At 45.9% G+C, this 12,807-nt stretch overlaps 1 protein-coding gene across 7 annotated transcripts in view; it reads right to left on the bottom strand.

Moving 5' to 3' along the window:
• RIMBP2 (RIMS binding protein 2) overlaps nt 1–12,807 on the bottom strand; it is a 1,349,166-nt gene that overhangs the window by 316,456 nt on the left and 1,019,903 nt on the right. For all 7 annotated transcript variants that reach the window (XM_086942673.1, XM_086942667.1, XM_086942669.1 and 4 more), the window contains one exon: nt 5,699–6,154. In XM_086942673.1, coding sequence (XP_086798799.1) covers nt 5,699–6,154 — 456 coding nt within the window. The remainder of the gene's footprint in view (nt 1–5,698; nt 6,155–12,807) is intronic.

The following is a 12,807-nucleotide window of genomic DNA, read 5'->3' as shown; positions in this document are numbered from 1 at the left end:
ACAGTATCTAACACAGCTGTTACATAGTGTCTACTAACAGAGCTGTTAAAATAGAATCCATTAACTGAGCTATTAGAACAGTATCTACTAATAGAGCTATTAAAACCAGATTTACTAAGAGAGCTGTTAGAACAGTATCTACTAACAGAGCTGTTAGAATAGAATCCACTAACTGGGCTATTAGAACAGTATCTACCAAGAGCTGTTAGATAGTAACCTACTAACAGCTGTTAGAACAGTATCTACTAATTTCTGTTAGAACAGTATCTACTAATGAAGCTGTTAGAACAGTATCTACGAACTGAGCTATTAGAAATTGTGCTATTAAAAAAGTATCTACTAACAGCTGTTGGAACAGTATCCATTAACTGAGCTGTTAGAACAGTATCCACTAACTGAGCTGTTAGATCAGTATCCACTAACTGAGCTATTAGAACAGTATCTACTAATAGAGCTGTTAGAACAGTATCTGCAAACAGCTGTTAGAACAGTATCAGCACCTCACTGTCGCAACAGATCTGGGGCAGCAATACCAGCCCCACACTCTGCCAACAGAGCTGGTTTAGCAATATCAATATCTCACTATGCCAACAGACATGGGCCAGGAGAATTGGTGCCTCACTATGCCAACAGATTTGGTGCGGGATAGTGTTAGGGTTTAGGTGCAAGGATAGGATTAGGGTTCAGGTATAAGGATAGGATTAGGGTTTAGGTGCAGGGATAGCATTAAGTGCAGGGTGCGGGTATAAGGATAGGATTAGAGTTCGGGTATAAGGATAGGATTAGGGTTCGGGTATAAGGATAGGATTAGGGTACGGGTATAAGGATAGGATTAGGGTTTAGGTGCAGGGATATGATTAGGGTTCGGGTATAAGGATAAGATTAGGGTTCGGGTATAAGGATAGGATTACGGTTCGGGTATAAGGATAGGATTAGGGTTCGGGTATAAGGATAGGATTAGGGTTTAGGTGCAAGGATAGGATTAGGGTTCAGGTATAAGGATAGGATTAGGGTTTAGGTGCAGGGATATGATTAGGGTTCGGGTATAAGGATAAGATTAGGGTTCGGGTATAAGGATAGGATTACGGTTCGGGTATAAGGATAGGATTAGGGTTCGGGTATAAGGATAGGATTAGGGTTTATGTATAAGGATAGGATTAGTGTTCAGGTACAGGGATAGTATTAAGGTTCAGGTATAAGGATTAGTGTTTAGGTGCAGGGATAGGATTAGGGTTCAGGTATAAAGATAGGATTAGGGTTTAGGTGCACGGATATGATTAGGGTTCAGGTATAAGGATAAGATTAGGTTTTGGGTGCAGGGATAGGATTGGGGTTCAGGTGCAGGGATAGAATTAGGCTTCAGGTGCAGGGATAGGATTAGGGTTTAGGAGTAGGGATAGGATTAGGGTTCAGGTATAAGGAAAGGATTGGGATTTAGGTGCAGGCATAGGATTAGGGTTCAGGCATACCCTGCCGCAGATCCTTCACCATCGATAAAGCTCCTGCAACCGCAGAAGGGTCGCCTGATGCACGCACCACCGAAACCCTAACTTGCATCCTTCTCAATGTGCGTGCCCTGCACTGACACGCCCTCGAAATCTGGGACCTGATCAACACCCTCTCGCCCGATGTCGCCTTCTTCACGGAAACCTGGACCAACGCCACCTCCGGCCCTGACATCGCAACGGCCAACCTGGACGGCTACACGATCCAGAGGAAAAAAGATCGCCTGTCCCGCCCAGGAGGAGGTCTCGCCATCGCGCACAAGACCCCCCTCCGACTCTCCACAGCCAGCAAGAGTGACCCCCACTCCAACACAGAACACCTCCGCTTCCAGATCAGCCCCAGAACCACGCTATGCGGCACCCTCATCTACAGACCGCCAGGACGTCGCACACAGCCCGCAACTACCATCGCCAAGCTCGCCGCACCCCAAGCCATCACCTCCACGGACTACATTCTACTCGGGGACCTGAACTTCCATCTCGACACAACAACAACACCACTCTCCTTGAGTACCTCACCAACCTAGGACTGAAGCAGCTTGTCAACATGCCCACCCACAGAGCGGGTCACACCTTCGACCCCATCTTTGTGGGAGGATTAAACATCTGTTTCAGCCATACCACCCAGCCCATCTGGCTGGACCACCACTGCATCCATTTCACCTTCCTCACCACCACCACATCCAAGCCCGCCCTGCGCCCACCACGACGGAACTGGAGCAAGGTCACAGAGGAACACCTCAACACCACCCTCCTCCAGGACCCCCCCAGTGCCACAACCGACACCAACTCCAAAGCCAGGGAATTTCACCGCTGGGTTTCCAGCTGCGCCGACTAGCTGGCACCCCTCTGCCACCCTGCCAAATAACGCCCTCTGAAGGCCACCTGGTTCACCACAGAACTTCAAGAAGCCAAACGCTCCTGCAGACGCCTAGAGGAAACCTGGCAAAACCAGAAAACCATGGAAAGCATGGAACAACACAAGAGCTCCCTGAAGGAATACCACTAGTGCATAAGAGATACCAAACGGACCTTCATAAGAGACAAAGTCCAGACCAACGCGACCAACATCAAGGAACTGTTCAACGTCATTCAGCAGTTCGCAAAACCCCCCTGTGAAGCCACGGATTTCACACCCTCCCAGGAACTCTGCGACAAGCTCATCTTGTACTTCCATCTGAAGATCAAGGCCCTGTACGACAACTTCAGCGAACCAACACCAGACAACACCCCCTACCTACCGCCACTGATAAGTCGACCATCATGTCCTGGGACCCCGTGACCGTCAAACAAATCACCACAACCATGAAAAAAACTCACTCAGGAGTCCCAATGGACCCCTGCCCACCGCACATCTTCCAAAGGGCCACTGCTGCCATCGCACCCGAACTAGGACGGATGATCAAGACCTCCCTCTGATCCAGCACCTGTCCAGATGACTGGAAACGGGCAGAGGTGAAACCGCTCCTCAAGAAGCCAACAGCTGACCCAACAGTCCTGAAAAACTACTGGCCCATCTCTCTCCTCCCCTTCGCAGCCAAAGTCACTGCGAGACTCGTGAACGCCCAGCTGATCGCCTTCATCGAAGAAAACTCCATCCTAGACAACTCCCAGTCTGGTTTTCGCAGCAACCACAGCACCGAGACCACCCTCCTCGTCATCACTAACAACATCTGCATGCTACTAGACCAGGGACACACTGTGGCCCTCCTCCTTCTATACCTCTCCGCAGCCTTTGACACCGTCTCACATCGCACGCTCACAGCCAGACTCCACGACACTGGGAAACAAGGAGCCACCCATGACTGGATCCAATCCTTCCTCTCTGGCAGAACCCAGAGGATCAGACTCCCTCCCTTCCTCTCCAAACCCACTGACATCAACTGCGGAGTACCCCAAGGATCATCGCTCAGCCCGACGCTCTTCAACATCTACATGGCCCCCCTCGCCGTCATCGTCAGACAGCATGGGCTCAGCGTAGTATCCTACGCCTAAGACACCCAGCTCATCCTCTCACTAGCAAAGAATCCCGAAGACATCAGACTCCGCTTCCAGGAAGGAATAAAGAATGTGGCAGTCTGGATGAACAGCTGCTTGAAGCTCAACTCAGAAAAGACCGAGGTTCTCATATTCTGACCCTGCACGCCCCATGAGACAACATCTGGAGGCCCTCTGCCCTCGGGAACCCACCCACCCTGACAGACCACGCTCGGAAACTCAGCATCATCCTTGACTCCTCCCTCTCCATGAACCACCAGACCAACGCCGTCACTTCCACCAGTTTCAACTGCCTTTGCATCATTCGTAAGACCTTCAAATGGATCCCCCCGACTGCAGAAAGACCGTTACCCATGCACTCATAACCAGCAGACTGGGCCTCTACGCCGGAATCAACAGAACTCTTCTACACAAACTCCAAAGCATCCAGAACGCCGCAGCCCGACTCGTCCTGGGGACACCGCATCACAAGCATATGACCCAACACCTACGAGGTCTCCACTGGCTCCCTGTCGAGAAGAGGATCACCTTCAAACTGCTCATCCACCCCTACAAATCCCTCAACAACATCGGACCCAAATACCTCAATGACAGAGTATCCTTCCACGTACCCAAGAGGAACCTCTGCTTGGCCGACCTCGCCCTGGCGGAGGTCCCCCGCATCCGCAGAAACAGAACTGGCAGGAGAGCCTTCTCCTACATCACAGTCAAGACCTGGAAAGAGCTCCCTGTGAACATCAGACGCTCCCCAACCCTGCACACATTCAGGAAAGACCTCAGGACCTGGCTCTTCATCTAATCCAGAGCCGCTTCCCCCCCACCCCCCCCCCCCACCCTCCCTACCCCCAGCGCCTTGAGACCCTCAAGGGTGAGTAGCTTGCTCTACAAACCCCTGATTGATTGATTGATTTATTGATTGGTTGATTGATTGATTGAAGGATAGGATTAGGATTATGATTTAGGTGCAGGGATAGGATTTGGGTTCAGGTGTAAGGATAGAATTAGGGTTTCAGTGCAGACATAGGATTAGGGTTCAGGTATAAGGATAGGATTAGGGTTTAGGTGCAAACATAGGATTAGGGTTCAGGCATAAGGATAGGATTAGTGTTTAGGTGCAGACATAGGATTAGGTTTCAGGAATAAGGATAGGATTGGTGTTTGGGTGCAGACATAGGATTAGGGTTCAGGTATAAGGATAGGATTAGGGTTTAGGTGCAGACATAGGATTAGGTTTCAGGAATAAGGATAGGATTGGTGTTTGGGTGCAGACATAGGATTAGGGTTCAGGTATAAGGATAGGATTAGGGTTTAGGTGCAGACATAGGATTAGGGTTCAGGTATAAGGATAGGATTAGGGTTTAGGTGCAAACATAGGATTAGGGTTCAGGCATAAGGATAGGATTAGTGTTTAGGTGCAGACATAGGATTGGGTTTCAGGAATAAGGATAGGATTGGTGTTTGGGTGCAGACATAGGATTAGGGTTCAGGTATAAGGATAGGATTAGGGTTTAGGTGCAGACATATGATTAGGGTTCAGGTATAAGGATAGGATTAGGGTTTGGGTGCAGACATAGGATTAGGGTTCAGGTATAAGGATAGGATTAGGGTTTAGGTGCAGGGATTAGGATTATGGTTCAGGTATAAGGATAGGATTAGGGTTTAGGTGCTGGGATAGCATTAAGTGCAGGGTGCGGGTGCAGTGTTGAGGTTCGTGTTCAGGTGCATGGATACGGTTATGATTTAGCTGTGGTGACAGGAAAAGGGTGTAGGTTTCAGGTTGGATTTAGCAATTTGAATAATTTTCTTAGCTTTACTATTTGATGCTCAGTTCCTGTGCTTTAAATTAAACAGAATTATTTCAAACCCACCAACAATAAGACCTGGCATATAACATTCTATTTGTAAAGTTTTAGTGAACAAACATAGTTTAACTGTGTCATAATTAAACTGAACATGGCATTTTTTATACAAACACAATGATACAAACGCCTGTAAAACATGTAATACCTCATTTAATCCCTCATATCATTTATGGAAAGGAACCTATGGATAACTATGGCCATAAACCTCCTCTAAATGGTCTTCCAATAAATGTGATTCTACTTTTGTACGCTGGGCATTCTAGCCATGATCTAGTGGCACCTTAAACACATGGCACTTACGAAAGACAACAATCTTGAGATGTTTGCACTTACTCTATTGCTCTCCGCCATCCTTTGTGCTGCTTCGCGGGCCATGGCTTTGGCCACCGTGTTGGAGACCAGCGTCCCTTGTGGCTGTGGCAGGATGCGCTGTGGCGAGGGAGAACGCCTGCCATGAGACGGGCTGTGGTAGTTGGAGTGTGGTGGCTCCAGGTTGTGGCCCGGGAGAGGGGACAAGGGACGAGTGTGCTCCCAGGGATCGTCCGTGCGCCGATGCGGCCCCAAGTGGTCATCTTTGGTATTCTGGACTGCAGGCTTGCAATGGGGGGCAGTCCTAGATTGGGGGGGCGTGGGCACCAGGAGGTCAGTAGGAATGGAGGCATGTGGGGAGTCCTCGGATTCGCCTTGTGCTGAAAGTGTTCGAACTGTGATCTCCGTGGCGTCCAAATTCTGGATGCGGCTGAGGTCAACAACCACGTTCTCTGCTGTAGGAAATGTCACCTCTGCCACCTGCACATAAACACACCTCATGTTAGCATCCTGGAGAAGATCTGTTAAACCCCTTTCACAACCACCACACATCAGGAAATCCTCACCGTGCAGGAAAGAGGAGGGGCTACTTCTCAGAGCGACAATCATCAGGAATCCCACAATACCCCTCCTACCATGCCCTGACAACATCCTCAGTGAAGTAGCAAGACTTAGTGATGCCACAAGACTCCTGCAGGGGCATTCCTAGAGCTTTCTTTTTATTTAAGAAATATTGTACAACTTACTTAGGAAGCTGCAATCTATTTAGCAAATATTACTTTATTTACCTTTTATTGTGTGTGTATATATATATATATATATATATATATATATATATATATATATATATATATATATATATATCAAAGCTCCAAGGATCCTGAGAATGCCCAGCCGGGTTACAGGAAAGAAAAGCACTCGCAAGCACGGCACAGCTCGTTTCACAGGGCAGATTTATTAAAGACAGACGCGTTTCGGGAGAGCCCTCCCTTTCTCAATGGTTTCATCTTACAAGACGGGCGCAGCGCCATTATGAATGTTTACAAAATCATATCAAAACAAACAAAGGACTGATACTTTTTCGCAGCAAGGGGCACCTTCTTAGAATGTACTGATTTGACATCTATTATACTGTATTGCTGATGAGTAAACCACAAACAAAATAATGCCGTGTATCGGCTACCTTATTGTCATAAAGAAAAACCCTAATACTATTAACATATAGTATGTCACAAGGCTAAGACAATAACAAAATGTTGGAAACTAACCAACCTACGACATGAACACAGTGTTTACAATGTGATCAGGTCGGATAAATCTTGCCGTGGATCGGCAATTGCAGCCCCTGAGTGGACTGCAGAACATACAATGTGGTTAACTACTCAAGCAAATCCTCCAGTACAATCTCAGTGGTGATGAAAGCATCCATCACACAACAGAAACAAAGAACAAAAACAAAAAACACTCAGAACAATTCCAGAAAATCTTAGCACGAATCAACAGATTGCCAAGTCGATGTTGGAAACTCAGTACTTAACTTGACGGGAAATCATTGCACAATACTACACATGTTTTTAACCCAAATGTGAGGCCAGTTCTTCTCCCATATTTAAACCTCCAGGTGCTTTAGTCTCTAGGTCGATGATGTACCGGGACTCAAGTCTCCTGTGTGCAAGCAATCTATTGCCTCCTCTAGGATTTTCTTCGACTTGGTCCAGGCAAAAATACCTGAGAAGGTTTCTATCACTGTTGTGTTTTAAGGAGAAATGTCGGGCCACTGGATAAGTAAAGTCCTTATTCACAATGGCCCGCATGTGTTCCAATATTCTCAACTTAACAGGATTGATAGTACTCCCAACGTACCGTGACTGACAGGGACACATTAAGCAATAGACAACAAAGTCAGACTGACATGACATGAACTTTGTTATTCTCCTACCATCCTTTTTACCCGGGACTTGGTATGTTAAAGTCCTTCTGCTTGAAGCACAGGCTTTGCATTTTCCACAAGGAAAAAAGCCTTTGGCATCTTTCAGGGTTCCTAGTGATTTTTTCATAGGTGGTAAGTAGCTATGAACCATTTGATCTCTAAGGGATCTGGCCTTTCTGAATGTGATCAGTGGGGTGTTGGGAATATCAGGCCCTACGATCTGATCCGATTTTAAGATGTACCAGTGTTTGGACAGAATTGATCGCAATTTAAATGAGTCGGCAGCATATGGTGTTATAATGCGAAATTTGCCTTCAGTATCGGGGCCTTGTTTCTTGGTAAAGAGACTAGCACGTGGTATTTTTCTAACCCTATTTAGGGTGTCTTGCAAAAGGGAAAAGCTGTAACCTCTTGTTAGGAATCGTTCCATGCATTCACCAGCTGCTTTCTCGAAGTGAGTGTTATGGCTGCAATTACGCTTCAACCGCAAAAACTCCCCGTATGGGATATTATTAATCAGTTTACGAGGATGGCCGCTGGAAGCGTGTAAAACGCTATTGCCGGCCGTGGGCTTGCGGTAAAGTTGCGTGCAGATACGTCCCTCACTCACACTAACTTCTAGGTCTAGATAGTTGACCCTGTCCCTGCTGATTTCACTGGTAAATCTCAGATGGTATTCATTTTCATTGAGCAGTTGGATGTATTGATTAGCTTCCTCAACCATACCATTCCACACCAGGAACAGATCGTCTATGTATCTGCTCCAGGTGACCACCTTGGTGTTCCAAGTGGCCAGTCTGGGGGCCCAGGCCACCTGCTCCTCCCACCAGCCGACGAAAAGATTCGCGTAGCTGGGGGCGAAGCAGGAACCCATGGCCGTACCAGAGAGTTGGCGGTACATAGTGTCCTGGAAGAGAAAGATATTATTACGCAGACAGAATGAAATAAATTCCAAAAGCATCTTATTATGCATTGCATATTTGAGTTCTTTTTTGTTAAGGAAATATTCCACTGCCTGTAACCCCTGTTTGTGGTCAATACAAGTATATAAACTTGTTATATCCAAGGTAATCAAGATATAAGATGATTGCCACTCCAACTGTTCCACCTTTTCAATGAAATCAGTAGTGTCTCTGATGTATGATCTGAGGGACAGTACGAAATTGAACAAGTGGTGATCCAGGAATTTGGACAGATTTTCAGTCAATCCTCCTATGGACGAAATAATTGGTCTACCTGGAGGTTCCTTGATGTCCTTGTGAACCTCAGGTAGGTGGTAGAAACAAGGTAATACAGGATTCGTAGTTTTTAGAAACAGATACTCCTCCAGCGTTAGCATTTGTTTATCATACCACTTCTTCAGTAAGGTATGAAGATCGTTGATGCTGTTGAGATATTCTTGTTTTTTGATCACAGCATAACACGAGGTATCCTGAAGTTGGCGCATGGCTTCTGCGATGTATTTTGGCCTTGACATGATCACAATGTTGCCTCCCTTATCTGAGGGTTTGCATACAATGGTCTTGTCCTCCATGAGTGAGTTAATGGCATGTTGTTGCTCCTTAGTGGTATTGAATTGCGTCTTCTGGTTGCTTTGGGTATTTCTTAGAGTCATCAGATCCCTGGTGACCACATCAGAAAAGACGTCAATAGGATCCACTGGTAATTGGGGGACAAATTTGGAGGCCAACTTGAAGTCACTCTTCGGTGCAACTTGATCTATGTTGACATTGGCCAGTCTTTGCGTAAGTGTATTTTCTACCAGACTGGCTTCCATGTCACCTTCTCTTCTCAGATTGTGTAATACTTCGCAGGCTGTCAGGTCATTAACTGTGAGGAGGTCCGTTACATTACGATTCAATCTCAATTGTTGGACTTCTTTCGCTGTGGGCTTGGTTTTGTGAAACTTGTGAAGTTTGACTTTCCGAATAAATTTGTACAAGTCAATACGCGTTTGCGTATATTCCATGTTTTTATTCGGACAAAAAGTGAGTCCTAGCTTTAACACGGACTCTTCAGTTGGCGTGAGGTGTCTTTCAGAGAGATTAACGATGGTGAGTTGCTCTGACGGACTCACCATCTTCCCCTTCTTTGACTCCTGGTAACCCTGGCGGTAGGTTTGGTCTGGTTGGTACCTCTGCCTCTTCCCTTTTCCTTTCCAACCTCCCCGTCGGGTTTGTCGGCCTCTTCTGGTGGCTTGTTCTTGCCGTCCCTTAGCCAACTCTCTTGGATGACCGTGAACTCCTGTTGAAAAGGGGTCTGTTCGGCCGCTGCCTCAGATGTAGATGCCAAGCCAGATGTTTCTTCGCCTGACAATTCACTGGCATTCACGTCGGAGTCTGATGTTTCCACTCTAGTTTCGACGTTTGATTTGGGCATTTGTCTTTTTCTTGCCACCTCCTTACGTGGCTGATCGTATTTCTTTGAGAAAGTCAGAACCCTTCCCATGGCATAGTCCCGCTCATCTCGATCAAACTTTTCTTGTTTCCGTTGTTTGTTTTTCGTTTCATATTTTTGAAGTCTCTTTTTCATGTTAGCCCTCAACGTTTCTTGCTCCTCTTTGTCAGTATTTTGTGCTATGACAGATTCCAATTCTTCAATTTCTTTAACCACCTTGTCGCGATCACTCCAAGCGAACTGGATTAAGATCTCCAGCATGCCTTTACATGAACTGGCTATGGCTATATATATTTTTTAATAATTTTTTTTACAGTTGATGAATTTATTAGCAGTTTTTGAAAAAATAGAAGCCAAGAAAATTCTAAAGGGAACTGGTTCGCAAAGCACGTTTGGGGATCTGGACTAGAGACAGCAGCTACATCACTGAATAAAACACTTCATAAATAGGAAATACACACATATATAGAAAGAAAGAGGGGTGGCCCTGCTCATCCTCGGATTCTCTGGCACTGGGAGTGATGGCTTGTCACCTCTTCACATGCGCACACCTGCCTAAAACGCAGAGCTTTCCGATGCCAGGGCGGGCGGGTCGCCGCCTAAGTTGCATTTTTTTTTATTCCCTCCTTTTTTACTCCTTTTTGTGGCAGAGCACAGATGTGGCAGAGTGCCCTGTCTTCCAACTGAAGGCTCTATTTAGAGTTGGATAGTTGGACTTGTTTCTGCGGGCAGTGCCCACACCGGCGCTGTTGGCAGCCCGATAGACTTGGTGCCCTGGACTCAGGTCATTCACTTTATTTTTTAATCGGGACAGTCAGAAAAAGCCAGGTGGTTTCAAACAGAAAAAAATGCCCTCCACCCCCTGGGCAAAACCCCCCAGGATGCCGGGGTCATTATATTTTGTTTCACAAACTGAAGGTCCTGCTGTGGCAGGGGGTCTTTGCTGAGCAGCCAAATGACACATGGTGGCCACTCAGCAAACTTTGATGCCATGAGAGAAGCCGAAATGATGGGGCTCCTCCGAAGGCAGAGAGATCCCAGCCAGGTAGGTGGAGATTTCACCTGCCAGGGCAGGGGGTGCGCGCCTCTGGTGCCCTGGTGCAACGGAGAACAGCCTGGCAGGGTCTCAATGACCTCCTATGTCTTAGGTGACAGTTCTTCAAAGCCAATACTACCATTCCTTTGCATGCTATTTTCCTAGTGTAGATGAAAACTAAGAGGGGCTTCTATCCCTGTGCTCTCTGAACCTTTTTGCTATAAACCATCTAAAATTATAAACTATTCTATTAAATGTATGCACAATTGTCATTTTTTAAATTTACATTTTTTAATGCAAGTATACGGCAGCCATGTTTTCTGATTTTTTTCTTCTTTTTGTTTTTGTGGCATATTCTTGAGCTATCTTGCCAGCGCCAGGACTATTGGCTTTTCCAATGCTTGTTTTTTATAATACAACTAAACCAAAGTCTTATGCTCTGATCTTTTCTTAATTTGAAGTAGACATGAGATATTTGAAAAGGATTGGTTACAAGGAGCCGAAGTTGTAGGCCACAGAGTTCAATTTTGAAGTCTACACGTATGTAAACAATGGAGGATTTCGCTTGCGGCACTAAGAGGATTAGTTATAAGCTGTGCACTGAGCGTTCCTTACTTCCTTACAAACAAATAAATATAATGATTGCTGGAAAAAAAGAAACCTAACGCCAACTCTCAGGGGCATATTATCAAGGGGGTTTACCTCCGCTTTTTTGGCTTTAAAAGCCAAGAAAGTGGAGATAAAATTATCTCCCTATTACCTAGCTGTCGCTAACACCAGTTAGCAACAGCTAGTAGGAGATAGCGACCATCTTGGACCCCACTTTGCATGTCAGTGATATTTATCACTAATGACATGCAAAGTGGGCGTGCCAAGATGTTAGCGACTGGAAACAGTTGCTAACATCGCTATCTCCTATTACCAACTTTTGGAGATATTCGCGCTAAGCGCGAATATCTCCAAAAGCTAACACCTGCCCTGAGAAGTTCTTAGCCATGTTATCCAATGGTAGGTGGATAACATGGCTAAGAGCATTAGCTCGGTAATGCATGAATATCGCTGACTTTTCAGCGATATTCATGCATTGCGGCCGATTTTTATCGCATTTGCGATAAACCTTGATAATACCAATCGCCGCAACTCAGCGGTAAATTTTTGTCTCTAACCAAGCAATAGCGATAATTACCGCTATTGCTTGGTAATATGCCCCAGAGTTCTTAAAAAATACATCAACCCGCACTTGGAAGTTTGATATACTAGAGGGAATGGTTTTTGCTCTAAAAAAAGAAGACCAATCTCAGAGCCTGTTGTCTCACTTTTGCTGACATCACTGTCGGCTTCAGCCAATACTGGGCCGCAGACCGTGTCATCGCAGTGCGACTGAGTCATTTTGTAAGATGGGAAGGCTCATGGCAGACTTTCGTTGTTTATAATTTGGGTATTGCAGACTATCAAAATGAGCAAAGTTAGGTTTGGATAGCATGACATGTAAATAATTGTGATACAACTTTTCAATTCTACAGCAGATGATGGGAAGAAAATGTACTTTATTAAATATAGTGAAAAAATGTATCCTCTAGAAAGTGCATGCGGGTCCTGTCTGATCTCTGGCAGCTTAAGAGGGTCTGTGCAAACCTTCACTTTCTGCTGCAAACGATTTACAAATGGCCTAAAAGGGCAGATATTTAGGAATTCATATCCATATATGGCTAAATGGGGCCACAATGGGATCACCTTCTTATAAACTTAGTGCCACCCTGTAGTGATTTT

This window comes from Lissotriton vulgaris, chromosome 11 (assembly GCF_964263255.1).
Source record: "Lissotriton vulgaris chromosome 11, aLisVul1.2, whole genome shotgun sequence".
Lineage (NCBI taxonomy): Eukaryota > Metazoa > Chordata > Amphibia > Caudata > Salamandridae > Lissotriton > Lissotriton vulgaris.
Note: the sequence above shows the minus strand (reverse complement) of the source record. Positions and strands in the feature narration are given on the sequence as shown.